The sequence below is a fragment of the Myotis daubentonii genome, chromosome 5, assembly GCF_963259705.1.
Source record: "Myotis daubentonii chromosome 5, mMyoDau2.1, whole genome shotgun sequence".
Classification (NCBI taxonomy): domain Eukaryota; kingdom Metazoa; phylum Chordata; class Mammalia; order Chiroptera; family Vespertilionidae; genus Myotis; species Myotis daubentonii.
In genome coordinates, this window is record NC_081844.1 from 10692301 (window position 1) to 10713999 (window position 21699).

Genomic DNA, 21699 nt, shown 5'->3' on the forward strand with positions numbered 1-21699 from the left:
CTACTATGACTGCATTGCTATTGATCTCTCCCTTAAAGTCTTGCTTGAGTTTTTTTATATATTTTGGTATTTCAATGTTGGTGCATATATGTTTACAAAGGTTACATTTCTTGTTGTATGGATCCCTTTAGTATTATATAGTGACCTTCTTTGTCTCTTGTTTTGGCAATTGGTTTGAAGTCTATTTTGTCAGATATGACTATTACTACCCCAGCTTTTTTTTAAATATATATTTTATTGATTTTTTTTTTACAGAGAGGAAGGGAGAGGAATAGAGAGTTAGAAACATCAATGAGTGAGAAATATCTATCAGCTGCCTCCTGCACACTCCCTACTGGAGATGTGCCCACAACCAAGGTACATGCCCTTGACTGGAATCAAACCTGGGACCCTTCAGTCCGCAGGACGACGCTCTATCCACTGAGCCAAACTGGTTAGAGCTACCCCAGCTTTTTTAAAATTTCCATTTGCATGTAATATTTTTTCCATCCCTTCACTTTCAGTCTGTGTGAGTCTTTTGTTCTGAGGTAGGTCCCTTGCAAACACTATATATATGTGTCATGTTTTCTTATCCATTCAGCTACTCTATGTCTTTAGGATGGAGCACTTAGTCCATTTACATTTAATGTTGTTATTGATAGGTGTTTATTTATTGCCATATTTTTCTTTATACCTATGTTCCTCTCTCTAATTCTCTTTCTTCTTAAAGCAGTCCCTTTAACATTTCTTGCAATGTTTGTTTGGTGGTAATGTAGTCTTTTAGCCTTTTTTGTCTGGGGAGCTCTTTATTTCACCTTCAATTATAAATGAGTAGTCTTTTATTCAGGTCCTTGCTTTTGAGTACTTTATGCCAGTCTCTCTGGCCTTAAGTGTTTCTGTTGAGAAACTAGCTGACAGATTAATGGGATCTCCCTTGTAGGTAACTTTATGTCTCTCTCTTGCTACCTTTAAGATCCTTTCTTGTCCTTAACCTTTGCCAGTATAATTATGATGTCTTAGAGTGGTTCTCTTTCAGTTCATCTTTATTGGGACTCTTCTGTGCTTCCTGAACGTGTGTGTGACTATTTTCTTCTCCTTCTGGCACCCCTATGATGCAGATGTCATCCCAAAGTTCCCTTAAACTATCCTTCTGCTTTTTAATTTTCTTTTTGCTTCTCTAATTGGGGGGGAGGGGAGGGTTCTTCCTTGTCTTCCAACTCACTGATATGATCCTGTGCTTCAGTGAATCTACTTTTAATTCCTTCCAATGTATTCTTTTTTGTTGTTGTTCATCTTCACCAGAGGATATTTTTTCCATTGATTTTGAGAAAGAGTGGAATAGAGGGAAGGAGAGAGAGAAAGGGAGTGAGGGTGGGATGGAGGGAGGGAGGGAAGGAGATAGAGAAAGAGATGGAGGGTGGGATGGAGGGAGGGAGGGAGGGAGGGAGGGAGGGAGGAGTTGTGAGAGAGACACAGCAACCGGTTGCTTCCTGAACTCACCTCACCTAGGGCAGGGAGTTGAACCTGCAACCCAGGTATGTGCCCTTGTTTAGGAATTGAACCTGCAATCTTTTGGTGTTTGTGCTGATGTTCTAACCACTGATCAACACCAGCCAAAGCTTCTTCCAGTGTATACTTAATTTCAGGTATGATAGTCTTCATTTCTGACTGGTTCTTATTTATGGTTTCTATTTTTTATGCTGTTGTGGTTCCTACTTTGTTCCCTATAATTCTCACTAAGTTCTTTGAGCATCCTTATAACCATTATTTTGAACTCTATATCTGGTCAATTGCTTGCCTCCATTTCAGTTAGCTCTTTTTCTGGAGTTTTTTCCTTTTCTTTCATTTGGGGTATGTTTCTTTGTCTCAATATTTTTGCTACCCTTTTGTATTTGTTTCTATGTATTAGCTAGATCTGCTATGCCTCCCAGCCTTCATGGGTGGCCTTATGCAGTAAGTGTCCTGTGGGACCCAGTGGTGAAGTCTCTTTGATCTCTTGAACTGGATGCTCTAGGAATGTCCCTTGTGTGGGTTATTTGGGCTTTCCTGTTGTAACTGGGTCTTTTTCTTTTTTTTTTTTTTTTAAATATATTTTATTGATTTTTTACAGAGAGGAAGGGAGAGAGATAGAGAGCTAGAAACATCGATGAGAGAGACATCGATCAGCTGCCTCCTGCACATCCCCCACTGGGGATGTGCCGGCAACCCAGGTACATGCCCTTAACCGGAATCGAACCTGGGACCTTTCAGTCCGCAAGCCGACGCTCTATCCACTGAGCCAAACCGGTTTCGGCTGTAACTGGGTCTTGATTGCTGTTGTCCCATTCATGAGTGGGATCTCCCCTCAGGCTGGCTGACTGTAAGGCTCAACCCTAACCACATTGTGTGACCTGTTATACAAGTGCTGACAGAACAAAACAAAATAAAACACAACAAAACAGAAACATACAAAAAGACCCCTACAACAAATAAAACAACCACAAAAGAAAAGAGAACAAGAATAATAAAGAAAAGAAAATTTAAAATATGAGAAGAAAAAAGAGTAGAAGAAAAAGAAATATGAAAGGAAAGAATGGAGAGAAAAAATAAGAATGAAGAATAGGAAAATAGTATGAAAGGAAAGAGGATGGAAAAATTGTGAATGAAAAGGAAAAAAGAAGAGAAAGAAGAAAGACAAAAATAATGAAAGGAATAAAGAGCAAAAAGGAGAAAGAAGAAAAAAGAGTAAGAAAGAGAAAGAGAAAAATAAGAGATATGAAAGAAAAGGGAGAAATAAAAATAATAACAAAGCAATAAAAAAATAAATGCAAAAAAAGAGAAAGTGGAGTTTGTCTCAGAAGAGTTTAGTGCCTCCTGGTAGCTCCCTTTGGAGCCTGCTCTTATGCTGACTGAGGCTGTTTTTGTCTGATGTTTCTGTGCCTCCCAGGTGGTACTTTGGTGCTAGCCACTATCAGAAGCTGCCCAGGCTCTCAGCAACCTGTTCAAAGCTTCAAGTGATCCACAGTTCATGGAAGTCCCCACAGGGCTTAGCTGAACATGGGGCCAAGCTGCATTCTAGGGCTGGATTAGCAGTATGGGGTCCAGGGATGGGTCAGCAAACATCCCAAGGCTCCTTAGGCTCTGCCTCCACCCACCTCTGCTTCCAGTCACTGTAAAGGCTGTTTCTGAAAGGCTTTTGGTGGAATCTAGAGTATGAGACCTCTGGTTCTCTCATGAGGGGGAGGTGCCATTCACATTTCTCATAGTCACTCATCTGAGACTGTTCCAGAATAGTTCTCTGACCTTGGCAGGGTGGAGCCCCTCATATGCAGTCCAGTGGGCCTGCTGGAAGCCAGGAATTTCTATTAGCTCTCCAGTGATAGTGGGGGAAATGGCCCCACCCCAAAACCAGTCACTGATGCCCCCTGCGTCTTTTCAAACCCATAGGCTTGGCTGTTGCTGCTGTCTCCTCCACAGGGTCAAGATGCAAGGTGGGGCAAGTGGGAGTCCTGAGGGTGGGGTGAGCGGCATCCCAAGGGTAGGGTATCTGCCTTTTCCCAAGATGTTGCTGGCTGGGAGGAGCCTGCTCCTCTCAGAAAAATGGCTGCTGTGGTATAGGGTGGGGGACAACCAATTGCAGGTCTCCGGGCTGCTGCTTTTTCACATCTCCCCACAATGCTTCCCATCCCAGCCTCTCCTCACGCAACTCTAACCCTCACTGCCCTCCCTCCAGCAAAGCCTTAAATGAAAATCCCGTGTTCTGGGATTTTTATTTAATTTTTTTAAGGAAGAAAAAAAAAATGAGGCTTTATCTCCCACCTGCTCTGGTCTCCCTGGTGACCAGAAGCCCTGCTGCCTTTTACGGCTGGATGTTACGTGGGCTGCTGTTCTCGGCTCTGGTGTTCTGGACTGGCAAGCCTGCCTGGGATCTGGGCCTGGACCCCAGGGATATCTCCGCAGCCGAGAGATCCCTCCTCACCCTTGATCCATTGCCATGGAAGCTGGGCCAGCCCTTCTCGCAACCCTCCCCTTCCTGCTAGTCCAGGTGGTTTTTGCCCTTCCTTATTAAAGTCTCCTCTTCAGCTAGTCCATAGTTGGTAATTCCAGGTGAATGTTCCCCAATTTAGTTTTATTTCCAGTTTGGCCCTCGGAGGAATTTTAAGAAAGATTCACCTACTACACCACCATCTTGAAAACCTAGCTTCTTGTGTTTTTAAAAGCTCTCTTTCCCATTTTCCCCCCTTTGGTTTGTTTAGTTTCAGGCAGTTATAGGCTATGTTTACGTTTCTGATATCTGCAGGAAGACTTTGGAAGTTACTGAGAAGACTTCAAAAAAATTCTATTAGGCTCTAATTTTGCCAAATTTCTGATCATAAAGTTATTAGATTCTTTGAACTATCTTTTCAGGTTTTAGGCAAGACAAACAATAAGAAAATTTATAGTATCTGCTCAGATGGCGAAAGTTTCTTTTATGATTCACTTAGAAGTTATTTAGACAGTTTTACTTATTAATTAACTAAATGTATTTCACTTATTAATTAACTAAATGTATTTCACTGTCCCAGAGTGGTTAGTATTCCTCTTCTTTTAGGAAATTCTGGAGGCCCGGTGCATGAAATTCGTGCACTGGAGGGGAGGGATCCCTCAGCCTGACCTGCACATTCTCGAAATCCAGGACCCCTCAAGGGATGTCCAGGACCACTCGCTCCTTACCACCTGCCTGCTCACTGCTCCTTACCACTCGGCTCGCTGCTGCTTAGTGCTGCCATGGAGGTGGGAGAGGCTCCCGCCACGCCGCTGTGCTCACCAGCCATGAACCGTCTTCTGACTGAGTGGTGCTTCCCCTGTGGGAGCGCACTGACCACCAAGGGGCAGCTCCTGCATTGAGCATCTGCCCCCTGGTGGTCAGTGTGCATCATAATGACCGGTCATACTGGTCATTCTGCCCTAATGGTTACTTAGGCTTTTATTATATAGACTAGAGGCCCAGTGCACGAATTTGTGCACAGGTTAGGTCCAGCCTGCCCACCACAATCTGGGCTGATCTGGCTAGGCTGGCCGGGGGGAGGCGCCACAGGCAGTTGGCCAGCTGGCCCTGGCCCCTGGTCAAACTCCTGGTTGAACTCCTAGTCAAACTCCCGGTCAAGGGGGCAATTTGCATATTAGCCTTTTATTATATAGGATTGTTCTTATGACAAACAACATAACAAACAGAGACAAGAAAAGGAAACAGGGGAGCACAATTAAATGATGCCAATGTATTGAGGGAAACAGCATCCCTTTACTCCTGAGGTATCACACCACATGCCAGTACCTGGGGCTATCACCTCCACCCTTGAAGGAAAAACCTTGTCTCAGAGAAAGACATTTGACCTCAACCAAAAAACAAGGGCGGTCTGAACCTAAGAAGGCTTCACAGTCCAAGGAAGCAGTGAGCCCAAAAGAGACTTTGTTGGTATCGTACTTGGTTCTAGGGATGCTGGATCACGCAGGTGAGACCTATTTTAATCCTGTTTGTGATTCCAGATATGCTAACCTGAAAATAAAAAGTCTTTCAATGTAAGAGGCAATAAGCATCAAGAAATAGCTATTCTGGAATCACTGATTCAAGCAGAAACCCAATAGTGTTTCAATTAGAAGACAAAGGCAAAGGGTATTTATGAGATAAGGAGGGGGAACAATTGCACCAATAGAAGGAAGACATTTATATTAATACAGATAACATAATAGTGATGTTAATTCTAAACAGTGCTTTTAATTTTCAGTCTAATAGTCATCAGTCTGGTAGTCATAATAACTGCTTTCTTGTTAGCTTTGTGAGCAGTTCTCTGGGACACAGTTATTCTGCCCTATGTTAACATTCCAGAAATTTGAGGAAGAAGACCTACAAGACAGTATCCATGGAGTGGCAGCTGTAGCTCCATTTTAAAATAGCTCCATTTATTATATTTTTAAAATATGGTTGATTATATCATTGGCCATTGGTGATTGGTTCAATCTCCAGCTCCTCCCTGCAGGTCAGGAGTGGGAATGAAACTTACATCCCCCATCACATGATTGGTTCTCTGAGTAGCTGGCTCCCCATCCTCTAATGGGCCAAAAGCCACCTCATTAACATAACAAACTGCACCTTTGGAGATCTCAGCACAGGGAATTCCTAGCAGTTTAGCTCTGTGCCAGAAATGGCTAAAGATCAAATATGTATTTATTATAAACTAGTGGCCTGGTGCACAAAATTTGGGGGGGGGGGGGCGGGTGTCCCTCAGCCTGGCCTGCAACCTCTCCAATCTGGGACCCCTCTGGGGATGTCCAACTGCTGGTTTAAGCCCAATCTCTCTCACAATCCGGGACTGCTGGCTCCTAACTGCTTGCCTGCCTGCCTGCCTGATTGCCCCTAACCACTTCTGCCTACCAGCCTGATCGCCCCTAACCGCTCCCCTGCTGGCTTGTCTGCCCCTAACTACCTCTGCCTTGGCCTCAAACCCAGGACCCAGGATTTTCTCCTCCAGCCGGCCGCAGTCACCTGGGACCTGGGCTTCCCTCCCTCTGGCCAGCCATAGGCACTGGGACCCAGGCCGGCTTCTCCCGGGCTGGCTGCAGCCAAGGGGATGGTGGGCCGGTGGTTTTGCTCAGGCTGCAGGTGCTGGTGCTGGGACCATGGGGCGGGCAGCTTCTCCGGCTGGCTGTGGCCTAGGACCGTGGGGCAGACAGCTTCTCTGTCTCTCAGGCGCAACCAGCTGCAGGTGCTGGCACCTGAGACTGTGGGGTGAGCAGCTTCTCCATCTCCCAGGCCACAGCCAGAGCAGGCACTGGTGCCCGGGACCACCGGCAGGCGGCTTCGCCTGGGCCTGGCTTTGTCAGGAAGGATGTGCAGGTGTTCTCCGGAAGATGGCAGGTCTAATTAGCATATTACCCTTTTATTAGTATCATGGTGTGTTTTTTCTTGCCATCATTAACCATAGTAACTGTTGCTTATGTATTAAAGTTCTATTCCTGCTAAGTCTAGAAGCAGTCTCAGAATCCTTCTCACCATTCATCTTAAGTCTGATGCTTAGTTGATCAGAATTAATACCTGAGCCGGGCGCGGTTGCGCGCGCCTGTAGTCCCAGCTACTCCTCGGGAGGCTGAGGCTGGAGGATCGCTTGAGCCCAGGAGTTCTGGGCTGTAGTGCACTATGCCGATCGGGTGTCCGCACTAAGTTCGGCATCAATATGGTGACCTCCCGGGAGCGGGGGGGGGGGGGGGGGGGGGGGGCCACCAGGTTGCCTAAGGAGGGGTGAACCGGCCCAGGTCGGAGAAGGAGCAGGTCAAAGCCCCCGTGCTGATCAGTAGTGTGATCGCGCCTGTGAATAGCCACTGCACTCCAGCCTGGACAACAATGCGAGACCCGGTCTCTTAAAAAAAAAAAAAAAAAAAAAAAAAGGAATTAATACCTGAGGTGAAGCCTCTTACTGCAAATGTATCCCAGAATGTATGGCATCCTCTCTGCTCTATGATCCAGCTAATAATACATTGCCTCAATCATGTTGATTGAGGTCATTTTTCCCCTTGCAGTTTCTAGTAGTAGATTACCATCTATTGTCTAGGAAGCAAAATTGACTGTCTCCATGTAGATCACAAAATAATATATTTTTCTCATCAATAAAATTTCATTCTTTCAGCATGAGTAGAGTAATTTTGTCAATGTATTGAGGTAGTAAGTTTATAACAAATTGAGTGAATTATTATTTCAGGTACTGTGCTGTGTCATACACAGATTTCATTTTATCTTTGCAACAACTCCGTACAGTAGGTACTATAATGACACAGATGAGAACACTGAGGTATAGAGAGATCAGGTAACTTGACCAGTAAAACCTGAAAGTGGCTGAGTCTCATTTCAAATCCATGAGCCATGCTCTTTAACTATTACACTCCACTCAGTATTGTGCTAGAGAGCCTGCTCTTACTGGCTCACAAATTTTCAGAAATGTTGCAAGCTGGTTGTTAAACATGGTCATTATTAAAAAATAAATTATATAATCTTAAAAATGAATAAATTACATTAAAACCAAAGGTAATACATACTCTAAATTCATCACGCCTTAATTATTTACTATACTTTACTGTTCTGACTCTTGACATTATTTATATATTTTGGGTCTTTCTGGTGGAATATAATAATGTATTACTGCATGTTTCTCCTCAGCTCTGCATTTAGTGGCATCACATTAGCAGCCAAAATCAGCCATGGATAGAGAATTTATGCCACAGAAATTGGCAGATACTATAAATCAGGCTTTTGTTTTCTTTGATTGAGAGCCAGTTGTTAAACATTTACCAGCACAACACTGACCACATTGGTGGCAGTGGTCTTGTCAGAATGTGTTATATGATGCAGATGAAATTCTATTTAAACAGACTTGATGTAGATATTTTCAAAGATGGAAGAATTGTCCCTGTCAACTATTTTAGTTGATTCATATCTTCACTGATTGTCATCATTGCAAAGTTTTCAGTCCCCACATGGATTGCTGGATATAATATGTCATGCCCTGTCCCTGTCCCCTCCCTTTCTAGCCTTTGTTACCTTAAGGACTCTGGTTTTCCATTTATATGTTTAAGTACCAACCTTACCTGCTTAAAAATGTAAGCTTTTAACACTGCTCTCTCTGTTCCTTATCCTTCAGATGAAAAGTGGAGTTGGGTCGGGGCAGCAGAGAGAAATTCAAAGGGGAATATTGGAGTAATGACTGCAGTGGGAGAAGAGGGAACCTATCTCCTGGGCGCAGGTGCTGGCGCCCAGGACCACAGGGCTGGTGGCTTCTCCAGCTGGCTGCGGCCTGGGCCCTTGGGGCAGGCGGCTTCTCCATCTCCCTGGCCACAGCCAGCCGCAGGCGCTGGCGCCCTAGACCACAGGGCTGGTGGCTTCTCCAGCTGGCTGCGGCCTGGGACCTCGGGGCAGGTGGCTTCTCCATCTCCCTGGCCACAGCCAGCCGCAGGCGCTGGCACCCAGGACCGCTGGAGGGCGGCTTCGCCTGGCCGGCTTTGTCAGGAAGGACATCTGGATGGTCGTCCAGAAGACGTCCGGTCTAATTAGCATACTACTCTTTTATTAGTATAGATCAGAATGTCACAACAGCCCTAGCCTGAACAGGGGTTTTCTCCCATCCTCTTCCTCTCCATTGTCCCCCTCAGCATCACCTCCATCCCTTACTGAGGTCATACTCTGAGCCAGGCAGCACATGACTGTTTACAAGGATTATCTCCTCTCACCCTGACAATATCCCTGACAGGGTGGGCTGCTCTGACTCCATGCTACAGATGTGAAAACCAACTCAGAGTTCCTCTAAGACTGCATGGCCAGGAAGTGACAGATCTAATGGTTTCAGCTCAGACTTCTATGCCTTAAAACAGTGGTTCTCAACCTTCCTAATGCCGCAACACTTTAATACAGTTCCTCATATTGTGGTGACCCCCAATTTCATTGTTACAAATTGTACATAATTAAAGCATAGTGATTAATCACAAAAACAATATTTAATTACATATGTGTTTTCCAATGGTCTTAGGTGACCCCTGTGAAAGGGTCGTTCGACCCTCAAAGGGGTCGCGACCCACAGGTTGAGAACCCCTGCCTTAAAAGATCAATTTCCCCCCCCCCAATTTATCCTGTTCCCTTCCTTTGTTAATTTTTTCCCCTCATAAATCATTAAAATAAAAATAAGCATGTTCATTTTATTTATTTGTTTTCACCTTGCTCACTTCCAAAATTAATTCAAAAGGCTTATGATCATACAAATCAATAAAACCAAAACTTGTTAAATTCTATTCAGATGCATGAACCGCTGCTCTGTAGCCCCTTTATGGGTTAGGGTCCCTGTCCTCAAAGGTCCTTGTGAGATAAAAGTCAGAAATGGAAGACCAAAGCTGGAGGAAGAGGGTCTCTTCAGAGGTGGTGGTAGAGGAGAATTGGCTCCGAGCTTCCTGGCAACCAGGGAAAACATGCAATGCTATGGCACACTCTAGGTCATTGTCCCTGCTAAGCTAGAAAAGCTGTGGATGTGGATATTGGTATAAAAATGGTGTCAAGCCATGAACATGCAAGGGCTGCTCCTTTTCTAGCTTCTGTAGAATGGTGTGCTGCCAGGGCTTTAGAGAGTAAAAGAACCTGAATTTATTACTGCTTCTACCAGGTGACCCTGAGAAAAGGAAGGTCCCCACTCAGTGTGAAATAATTTTTGCCACTGGAGTGAGCAGTGTTGAGAGTATTTGTTGAGTTACCACATGAGGTCTGGACCTGGAGCAGGTCTGCCTCAGGCCTGCTGGTAGTGTATGGGTTCTTGACCTTCTATGGGAAAGATTTCAGAACATGAGTCCAGGTGTTTTCAAAAGTATGTTTATTAAAACTGGGGACAATGAAACAAAGGCTTAAGGTCGGAGAAGCAACAGGAGAAAGTCAGAGAAAAAGGGGGCCTTGGAGACAGATTCAGGGAGTAAGTCTGGGATGAGCTGCTGCTGCCCACAACTACCCTGGTTGCAAGTTTCACGAGGTCCCTTAGAGCAGTGGTTCTCAACCTGTGGGTCGCGACCCCTTTGGGGTCAAACGACCCTTTCACAGGGGTCACCTAAGACCATCCGAAAACACATATGTAATTACATATTGTTTTTGTGATTAATCACTATGCTTTAATTATGTACAATTTTTAACAATGAAATTGGGCGTCACCACAACATGAGGAACTATATTAAAGGGTCGCAGCATTAAGAAGGTTGAGAACCACTGCCTTAGAGTTTAGGAGAAAAGGAACAGAGGTACAAGGTGTGGGTGACTCTGATTCCTTTGTCTTGAAACGTCTTATCTTCCTTTAGTTGGCTGTAACCCTAGGGGAGGGTCTTAACAGAATATTCATTAGCTTTTCAGATGTGTCCTTCAATGTGTTGATTCATCACAATGTGTGTGTATAGAGGGGTCAGGGTTATCTAGTTAGTTTTAAAGAACATCATTGAAGAGGAACCAGGACTAAGGCTGTTCTGTCCCAGGATAGTCTAGAATGTGTAAACCATTGTTCTTAAGTGTCTTTGATTAGGGAAGATAAAACATGTGATTCATTAGCTGGCTATAAATTGCTCAAATCATTTGGCCTTATTTAATTATTTTGTCTCAATTTCCCTTATTCCACTTGCCAAGGAATTTCCCTAGCTTCTTACTCTCCTGCCACAAGAGAATGAAGGCAAAAGTTTTCTTACCAACTTTTGTCACCTCCTGTGTAGACACCTGAAGATAGACTAAAGAGTGCATTGTGTTCCTGTGGGCAATGTGAAGGCTGGGGCATCCAGGCCTAAGCTGTGGTTGGGTGCCCTGGAGTGGCTGCTGGAGGGCCTTGCTGTGTGGCCCTGGGCAAGGGACAGAGACCAGGTCTGAGTTACAGCCCTCAGGGCAGGAATGTTTATTTTGAGGCCAGCTTGCCAATCAGGACAGTCTCAGGATGTGGCCTTGTTTAGGCTGTGCCAAGCCCTCTGAAGTCATACTGTCTAGATGAGTGAATGAGTGAGAGGAAGGGACTGTTCCTCATGTGGGCATATGGGGTCTGTCTTTCTGCAAAGCCCTGTCTCCTTCCTCTGCATTGGGAACTGCTAAAAAGAGGATACCCAGGGAACAGGTGTTAATGCCCAGGGGGCACAGTCAAGCCAGAGCCCAAGTGGGGAGGGCCTTGGTGTACACTGCAACTCCCCTTCCCCCTCACAGAAGGTGGGTTGTGATGGAGTGATCGGCTCCAACAAGCAAGAAGACAAGTGCGGTGTGTGTGGAGGGGACAACAGCCATTGCAAAGTGGTCAAAGGCATGTTCACACGCTCACCTAAGAAGCTGGGTGAGTGAGCCCCTCCCTCTGGCCCTGGGGCCTGAATGTCTACAGCACCTGCTCAGTGGACATGGGATGCTTGTCCTTGGGGCTCTGTCTGGGTTCATGACTCTTCTGGAAGGGTGAGGTGGTGGGAGAACCTAAATCAGGACAGCTTGAGCCAAGTTCCAGGGTGGGTGGGGGCCCAGGTGAGGGTTCAGGGAAGAAGATGCCAAAGTATAGGTACATACGGTGGGTCTCAGATGTCTATTTGAGGGCAGGGGCTTGTTGAGGCCACCCTTCTCCTGCCTTTTAGGGCTGTGAGGCAGCTGTGGGTCCCTTGCTCCCTGTCCCTTAGCTGCCTTTCTGGGTGGACAGTCAAAACACTGGGGCCTCTGCAGCTATCTTTGAGGGCAAGGCCCTCCGTGCCTTGTCTGCACCCCAGTGATTCCTCTCCTTTCATTTGTCTTTGTCTCCCCACATCCCAACAAAGGTTACATTAAGATGTTTGAGATCCCCACAGGAGCCAGGCACCTGCTCATCCAGGAGGCATACATTACCAGCCATCACCTGGGTGAGTCCCACAGCCCAGGAAGGCAGCAGATCTACAGCTGGCTTTACCGGGTATGGGCAGAGCCCCGGGGGTGGGAAGCTCGATTGGAGAGACTCCCTGTCCCTGGCTCAGCCATGTCGTGGACCTTTTCTGGATTCACCTTTTGGTAGAGAAACCGTGTGTTTGGATCAGAGGGCTCCTGGCAGCTGTGGAGGGATATGTGTCACACACCCCCAGCCCACAATAATGACTCCCCATCTCAAGGCTAACGGGAGCTTCCCCCCACCCACTGGAAGGCAGGCAGGTCTCCAAGCAGGAGAGTCCTGAGTAGCCTCCCCACACACACTACCCAGAGCGCCTGAGCTGGAGGATGGCCTCCCACAGTGTATTTGCATATTTTTCCATTAGTGTACTTTTAAATTCCTGAGATTCTATCTAGAGTAGAGATCTCTGGCCACTCTTGAAATGTCAGATGTTCCAACAACTCTGGATGCCCCTTCCCACGTGGCAACCCTTGCGGGAGGGACTCTGCTCACTGAAGCTTCCTGGGACTCTTTGCTGGGGCTCCACCCATCCTCACCCACTCCCCAAAAAGGCATCTGTGCCCAACCTCCTGGGTAGTCATGAGGCCCAAAAGTGATGCAGGGGGCCGCTGGGAGATCCTGGACAAGTTCCCCCAATTTGGGGCCCACCTTCTTCCGTGTCCCGCAGGGATCAGATTGGTTCAGGACCTCACCATCCAGCATCCCTGCTAAGACATGACAGAGTCCATTTTCTTTTAATAGTCATTTTTTTTTCTGTTGTTACTTTAAGAAGAAAATTTATATTGTTACCCAAAATGCAAAACTAGTACCACTTGCCTGAAACAGAAGGCAGATATAAAAGTCAGTGCCCCCCCCCCCCAAAAGAGACTGCTAAAGACTCCAGGTCCCAGGTCCTCTGTCTCTGCAGGAGAGAAGAGAGAGTTAGTGACAAGTTGAGGACCCATAACAACTACTGAGGTTCACTTTGTGATGTAGACAGAGAGTTATAAGAGACTTGTGTACAGAGTTATTTCCTCACTCTGTGCTCTGTCTGGGCTCCCTAAAGTTACCCAGCAGCTCCCCAGTGCTCCTTCCACACTATGGGAAGTGAGGCTTCCTGGCCAGCTGAGTCCTCAGCTGCTAGACATTTTTGCAATGGCTTGAGTGGTCCCCTAGTCAGGGCAAGCCTCTTCAGGAGGTATGGGGAACTGGTGGGACCCCAGGCAGGGCCACTATTACAAATGGGGTGGGGAGACCCTGATTTTCAGCTGGACATATGCTCACCCCATGGCAGGAAGCCCCACCATTGTGCCCTAGTGTCCAGCAGATACCCTGCACCCTGGGGGTTGAGGCGGCAGGCGGGGGCTCTGAGTGCCTGCTGACTGTAGGGAGGGAGCCTTTCCACTTCTGGGCAGAGCCCCTGCTCACCCAGGGTCTGTGGGGGCAGGTCCGAGAAAAGACCCTGGGCCTGGCAGAAAGGCATCAGTTCTGGCCAAGAGGCAAAGGAGGAGCCAGGCTCTCAGGTGATTGAGCTGTCTGGCAAGGACACTCCCTGCACCTGCCCAAACTATGTGCCCCACACCACCCCACCCCCACCTCGGCCTCCCTTCAGCGTGCCTGGATCTTGCCCCTGGTAATCTTGGTGGGGGCTCCCTTTTGCTGTTTTCAGCCGTCAAGAACTTAGAGACAGGCAAGTTCATTTTAAATGAAGAGAACGACATAGATCCCAATTCCAAATCGTTCATCGCCATGGGTGTGGAGTGGGAGTACCGGGATGAAGATGGCCGTGAGACGCTGCAGACCATGGGCCCCCTTCATGGTGCCATCGCTGTGCTGGTAAGTCGCCAGGCCAAGGGGGCAAGTGGCCACTGGGTAAGGGATGGAGCCTCCTGCATCCTTCAGGCCATGCTTGGAATGGCCTCTCTGGCCAGTCCATCCTTGTGTCAGAGTGGGGGACAAGCATGGAGCTGCCAGGTGGGGCTCTGGGCCCTACATCGCACCCAGTGACCTCAGGCACTCTCCCTTATAAGGGTTTTGGTTTCCCTGCTGAATGACATCTATAGCCACCTTCAGTCATGCTCCTTCATGCCTGCCATCGAATCCCAGTTGTACCACACCTGGGAGTACCGGACAGGGCTCAGGATGTTACACCACCAGACCACTGGCCTTTGTCCCTGAGCATTACTGGACCCCAGGTCTCCTGAGTTCATGAGCGTGGACTGCTCCTGGTTATGGGAGTACAGAGGAGGGGCTTGATTTTCTAATCACTTTTTTAAAATCAATTTTAATTATGTATTATATTTTATCTGTAAAAACAATCAAACCACTACAGATAAAGCTAAGGTGAGTTCACTGTGGTGGGGGGTAGGTACCCAGACCCCAGCACCTCATCCCTGGGCATGCCCTCTGATTGCTTCCCCTACAGGGACTTTCACCCCCAGATGCTGTTGGGGACCCGCCTGCCAGTGCAGGTGCAGGCAGGCCTCGGGACCTGCAGTTTCTGCGTTGATAAATTCATCTACTTGCTAAAATGTATCTGTAATCCCCAAATAAAAACTCAGCGTGATTTCCACAGACATTTACAGACAAATGCAGAGCAATGACATGCATGTTCCAGCTGAGGGGGAGCCAGGTGACCCCCTGCTTCTTGTTTTAGCTCCTACTATAAACCAGTGTCCTTATCACAGTGTATTTAGTGCCACATTTTTCACATTTTTGTGCTTTAATGGGATGATTTCACTGTTTAAAATGGCCCCCAGGCATAGTGCTGAAGGGCTCTGTGCAGTTCCCCAAGATGAGCAGCTGTGGCGTGCCCCATGGAGCCCATGCAGCATCGGGGAGCTTCTTGCAGGCCTGCATTACAGGGCGCTGGCCCGGAGTCAGACAGCAGGGAATTAGCAACATATATTAAGTATGGGTCCTTAAATAGAAAACGCGTAAAATATAAGGTTACATGTTGACAGTAGATGAGAATGCCATGGCCAGAATCTCACAGGACCCTAACTCCCTGCGAGCAGTGGTTCAGTGTTGGGGACTTTATAGACTATAATGACCTACAGCGAATACCAAGACTGGGCTATAAGTTACCTCGACTGACATTTCTAAACTGGTTTCGAGGAGGTGGAGAGCTGGGCAGACACATTCATGGCCGTGTGGGGGCACAGGTCATCCCGCAGGGAGACACCCGGATCTCGCTGACGTACAAGTACATGATCCATGAGGACTCGCTCAATGTGGATGACAACCAGGTCCTGGAAGAGGACTCGGTGGGCTACGAGTGGGCCTTGAAGAAGTGGTCCCTATGCTCCAAGCCCTGCGGTGGAGGTGAGAGGCTTCTCAGGGTGGGGCCCCGAGAAAGCCGGGGCCTGAATAAGAAGGGTCTTCTAGGGGAGGGGCTTCTGGATCCCCCAGTGCCCTGCTGACTGCCTGGCCAGAGGCATGTGCCAGGCATGAGAAGACGGGTCCCAACGAGGTTGAGGCAGTGATCTGTGTCTGGGTGACAAGGGCCTAGCCCTGCCTGGGAGGGAGCAGAGGGTGAGCAGGAGGGAGGTGTTCAGGGCAGCAGGCCTAAAGCAGCCAGAGGGCATGTGTGGGGTCTGGTCGATGCCAACATGAACCTAAATCAGTGCGGGAGGCAGAAGCTGGCCTGGCGGAAGTTGTTGTGAGAGTGGGTTGGATGGGCTATTATGGCATCACGAGGCAGGGCACAGGGAAGATGTAGGCTGTGCTGGAGATAGGTAGGAAGGCCCCTCTGCAGGGGTCTCTCCCTGTGTTCATTCAGAAAAGCCTCCCAGACCTTCCCCAGCAGTGCTGGGTACAGAGGGGTCCCTCCTGCCCCATACCTCAAGGAGCCCACAGTTGGGTAGGACATGCAAGCATACAGGAAGTTCTGATTTGCCCAGAGTGGTCAATGTTTCTGGGGGGTGAACAAGATCAGAAGCAGGAGATGACAGCTCAGCCTGCAGAAGCAGGGCCAGGACAGATTGCCCTCAGATGCCAAAAGGGTGTTTGCTGAGGGGCTCGTCACCCACTCCCTGTCACTGACAGATAAGAGGTTTCTCTTCCCAGTGCTTCCACCTGGGTAATGGTGTCCCCAGCCTCCCCAACCCCTGTGGATTTCCTCTGCGTGTCCTGTTGATTCTTGCTTCTACATATCTCTCAGACCCATCTGCTATTCCCATCTTCCAAGCCCTGGCACCCCCTCGCTCCCTCCCTGCCCTGTGTGTTCACTTGCCCCCAGAGTAACCTATTAAAGAGGTAGATCAGACCATGTCCCTCCTGGTGTCATAGCCTTCAGCAGCTCCCTCTGCTCTGAGGATAAAAAACAATTCTCCTCATGGCTCCTGAGGTCCAGGCAAACCTCTCCACTGCTCACCCTGGCTTTAGATGCTTCTCCTGGACATGTCATACTCCTGCCTCAGGCCCTTTGCACAGGCTGTCTCCTCCCCTGGGAGCCCCTCCCCTTCCTTCCTCCTCTACTTCCTGTGATATATTCAGATGCCCAGACTGGATCAGGCTTCCCCACCATATTCCCTCATGTCTTGCCCACTAAGCTGGAGTTCTGTGACCGTGGCACTGCTGATACCTGTCTCTATAATTCTTTATTGTAGGATGTTGAGCAACACTCGCCCAGTTGTAACAACTAAGTATTCCAGACATTTCCAGATGTTCTCATGTGCAAAATCAGCCCCATTTGAGAACTGCTGCACTAGACTGTGGTGGGAGGAGACTCGTAGGACATGTTCCCATGTTTAGCCAACTCCTGGGTCATGCCAGGTCCTCGGTGCATATGAACTTAACGTGGAGCAAATGGCTAAGCAACGGGAGAGGAAATGAATCCTTCCCCCTTGTCTTGGCTATCAAGGGGCCAGGGAGAAGGTGGTCGCTCTCCCAGGCCTCTCACCCTCACTTGCCCAAGGGCAGTGGTCGGCAAGCTCATTAGTCAACAGAGCCAAATATCAACAGTACAACGATTGACATTTCTTTTGAGAGCCAAATTTTTAAACTTAAACTATATAGGTAGGTACATTGTTATTAACTTAATTAGAGTCCTCCTAAGGCTTAGGAAGAGCCACACTCAAGGGGCCAAAAAGCCGCATGTGGCTCGCGAGCCTCCATTTGCCGACCACGGCTAGGGTGCTGGGAGGACACCAGGCTAGACATCTCCAAGGCCTGGCTCAGGCACACTACCCCACCCCGTCAGAAAGTTGGGAAGAACAGCTGAAGCTGCAGGTGAATCTGCCCCTTTGCACCCCATAGAGGGGCCACACTGCCCCATTGAGCCTCCTCGAGCTCTCATCTTCAGGGTCCCAGTTCACCAAGTATGGCTGCCGCCGGAGGCTGGACCTCAAGATGGTGCACCGCAGTTTCTGTGACGCCCTCCCGAAGCCCAAAGCCATCCGCCGGGCTTGCAACCCACAGGAGTGCTCCCAGCCCGTGTGAGTGCCTGGGGTTGCCCAACTCCCTGGCTGCAGTCTCTGGGTCCCACTAGAGGGAGTAGAGGACAGATCCCCCCCAACTCCCTCCCCCACCCCCGGCCCCGGGGCTGCAGTGGAGGGAGGTATGGGATCTGTGTCCACGGGAGGGGATGCAGGGGGGAATGGGGGGTGGTCTGGACTTCATATTTCCTGAGGTGTGTATGGGTTCATTGTCACTCACCATGTTTTGTGGAGTCTAAGAGGCTGCACCTGCTTCAGACTTGCAAAGCTAAAACACGACTGTGCGTCTTAGAGATGGCAAGTGGTAATGCTCAGGTGGGGGAAACAGGCTCAGGGAGATGTTTCCAAGACAGCCCATAGCAGTGGTTGCAACCTTGACCTCCAGGCCCAGGGTCTGGCAGGGCTTCATATCTGGGTCCTGAGCAGGGAAGACATTGGTACTAGGTGAGGGCATGTGGGGTTGGGTGCTAAGGGCCTTGATGCTGCTTCCAGAAGGGTCAATGATGTCAGCAGAAGCTGAAGTCAAAGGGCAGAGCCAGAGCCACAGAAGGGACAAAGACTGACAGGGCCCTTCAGGCCTGGGCTGTCCATGGCCACCCACACCAGGGCTCCCATCACCGGACATGTGTAGGGCTCATTATTTGCGAGAACTCGGGCAAGGGTGCAGCAAACTTATGGGGCACCTTTGTGGGACTAAGGAAGGCCATGTCTCAGAGAGCAGGAGGCCTTCCCTCTATCCACCATGGCCACAGGGGACTGACCATGTGCCACTCTGCCCTCGCAGATGGGTCATGGGCGAATGGGAGCCGTGCAGTCAGAGCTGTGGGCGGACAGGCATGCAGGTCCGCTCCGTGCGCTGCATTCAGCCACTGCACAACAACACCACTCGCACCGTGCACACCAAGCACTGCAATGATGCACGGCCCGAGGGCCGCCGGGCCTGCAATCGTGAGCTCTGTCCTGGACAGTGGCGGGCCGGACCCTGGTCCCAGGTAAGTAGGTCTCCTGGCCCTGTCCTGGGTTCTCAATTCCCAAACCAAGCTTGGGCAGGACTGAGGTGGCTGGGGCATCCCACCTCTGTCTGGACTCAGTTCATGCCCTGGGCCACATCTCATAGGTCTCAGGATACCAGTGGTGCCATGTAATCAGTGCTCCGTTCAGAAACCCAGTGGAATGTGTGTCTTCAGGGCAGCCTGGGCTCCCAGGAGGCTTAGGGCAGCCTGGGCTCCAGGTTCTTATCTCTGAAGGTGGATGTGTGGTCTAGAAGGTCAGCTAAGCTGGCAGGAGGGCACACAAACCAAGGAGGGCTTAGACTTGGGCTGCAAAGAGTAATACGGATGGTCTTGGGGACTGAGGAGCAGTTCTGAGGGCAGAGCTGATGTAAGCACTGACCTCCAGCTCTCAGCCAAGATCAGCCTCAAGGTCCATAATTCACAAGGAGGATCACAGGACTCAGAGGTTGGTGCACTCATGGTTATGGGTTATTACAAGGAATGCTCAGAGCACAATTCGGGAAGGGAAGAAGGGATGGCCAAAGCCAGAGGCAACCAGCACATGACTCTAGGTGTTCCTTCCAGTGGATTCACCACGGATGCACCTAATTCTCCTAGCAGTGACATGCAGCAACACACACAAAGTACTGCCAATCAGGCAACCCACCCAAGCCTGGGTGCCCAGGGTTTTCACTAGGGAGTAGTCACATAGGCAAACGGTGCCTGTGTGTGTGATGATATCAGTTACCGAAGCTCTAGACCCCAGCAGGAAAGTGGGTGCTCAGCAGAAATCACATTGTTGGTGCAGTGCAACTCAAGGCCTCAGGCATGAAAAACACTCATCAGACAGAGCATTCCATGGACTTGGTTCCCTGGAGCTGCCCCTGGGCCAGTCCTGCAAATGGCCTTTCTTAGGACTGTGTAGGGTTTAAGCCACCATGTCTGCTGAGTCAACCCTTTCTCACACACAGGGCAAGGACTTGAGAATTATCCTTGCTCACGGCTGGGCCAGCTGTGAGCCGAGCCAGGAGGCTGGATGTGCCTGCTCCTGCTAGCCCCTCCCATGGAAAAGGCAGAAGGGGACAGGGGCTGGAGGGGCCATTGAGAGTGCTGGTAGTATAGAGCCTGGGGGAGCCTGGGGGGAGAAAGGTCAGGGGGATGGTCCTCTGCCAAAACCTCCGGGACTCAGAGCTTTCCCAGTGGTCCCCAGTGCATAGCAGGTTTTTCTGGGTCTTGGGTATCCCATAGCCAGAGCCTTCAGAAATGCCAGGCCCTGCATAGTCGCTCTCTTTAACTCATAATAACTTGAGACATAAGACTGAGGCAGCCACCCGAGGCTGGGGTGAGACCGGGCCAGTCTCTAGTCCACACTCTCCCGCTGCCCCTCACCACCTCAAACGAGTTATGGGGTCACATGCGTGAGGGGCTCTTCCAGACCGCAGCATGGGAGGTGGCCCTTGACTGGTGACTCTCCACCTACAGTGCTCTGTGACCTGTGGCAATGGCACCCAGGAGCGGCCGGTACTCTGCCGGACAGCGGATGACAGCTTTGGGATCTGCCGGGAGGAGCGACCTGAGACAGCAAGGACCTGCAGGCTGGGTCCCTGCCCAAGTAAGCCCTCTGTTGCTCTGTTCCCTGGGCCCCAGTGTGCAAGCCCCAAGGCCAGGGGGTTGGTTCAGGCAAATGCTCTTCCCACAAGTGGCCTGTACTCAGCGTCCCTGACCTTAAAATAGAAGTTGAGGCCTCCCAGGCTAGGGCTGGGCCCTTTCCATAGTGGGCTATATAAGGAACAGCTCATCTTCAGGCCAGGCCAGGCCCTGATGAAGGATGGAACAGACTCAGCCCATCCCTGCCTTCCTGACACTCCCTGTTGGTCTGGGAAATAGAACCAGACTCACAGTGACTACACAGCAGGGCTCAACAAGACAAATGCCCTGTACCTTGCACAGACAACAACCAGAATATCGGCTACTTACAGACACATTGGCAAATGCTCGACATGTGACCTCTTTTGGTCCCTGAAACAGCTCAAGATGTAGACCTCATACAAGTTCTGTCTACAGAGAAGGGAGCTCAGGGGGGTCAGGTGTGCCCACCCTAGCTGGGGGCAGAGGTGGTAGATCCCGATTCACTGGGTCCCTGCATTCCTGGAGCAGGCAATTTGTGCTCAGCTGGGGAGCAGGACTGGGTGTGGAGGAGCAGTACACAGGTCAGGAGGCCAGCAGCGCCTGTGTGCTATAGCTACTCCATAGCTGAGACCAGGATGCAAGGGCGTTGGGGAGAGAGACACGGTCCCATCTGTTATAAGGGGATGCCTTGAATGCCCTCATTGCCCTTCCCAAGGATGCCAGGGTCTATGGAGCAGGGGGCTGGGAAGCCCTGGCTGGTGCCCCAGCAGCCGCAGTCCCTTTCTCTTCCCTCTAGGAAACATCTCTGACCCTTCTAAGAAGAGCTATGTGGTTCAGTGGCTGTCCCGACCGGACCCCGACTCGCAGGTCCAGAAGTCTTCGTCAAGTAACCGGCCCGTTTATAACTCTGCCTCTGCCCTCCAGTGCATGCCCTGCGCCTTGTGGAGCTTGCCGTGGGCTCCCCTCCTCTCTTTCTATGGAAAACTCCCCTGACTCTTGCTGAGTGCGCTCGGTTGACTCTGTTTTCTCCTGGGCCTCTGTGCTCGACCATCTCCTTCAGAGCTGCTGGCCACCTGGCCGGGAGGGCCAGCCTTACAGAGGCAAGGCCCTGGCACTGGCCTCTTGTGGGGGAGTCCGGGACCTGGTTGGTGATGGCTTGTAAAGGGTCAAAGATCTGTCGTGGTGCTGGTGGGGCCAGCAGCCAAAGTGAGAATGTGACCACTAAGTGACCACGTCGTGGGGCCACATCCCTCCAAGCTGGAGCTGTAGGTGGGAAGTCAAGGG

At 49.7% G+C, this 21699-nt stretch overlaps 1 protein-coding gene across 3 annotated transcripts in view; it reads left to right on the forward strand.

Annotated features, from left to right (window-relative positions):
* Positions 1 to 21699, forward strand: part of ADAMTS2 (ADAM metallopeptidase with thrombospondin type 1 motif 2) — a 278837-nt gene that overhangs the window by 246890 nt on the left and 10248 nt on the right. The window contains exons 14-21 of one of the 3 annotated variants that reach the window (XM_059695833.1): positions 11687 to 11810; positions 12274 to 12354; positions 14026 to 14192; positions 15521 to 15680; positions 17662 to 17794; positions 18579 to 18786; positions 20269 to 20398; positions 21212 to 21301. In XM_059695833.1, coding sequence (XP_059551816.1) covers positions 11687 to 11810; positions 12274 to 12354; positions 14026 to 14192; positions 15521 to 15680; positions 17662 to 17794; positions 18579 to 18786; positions 20269 to 20398; positions 21212 to 21301 — 1093 coding nt within the window. The remainder of the gene's footprint in view (positions 1 to 11686; positions 11811 to 12273; positions 12355 to 14025; positions 14193 to 15520; positions 15681 to 17661; positions 17795 to 18578; positions 18787 to 20268; positions 20399 to 21211; positions 21302 to 21699) is intronic. The other 2 variants (XM_059695835.1, XM_059695834.1) reach the window with 2 other exon arrangements.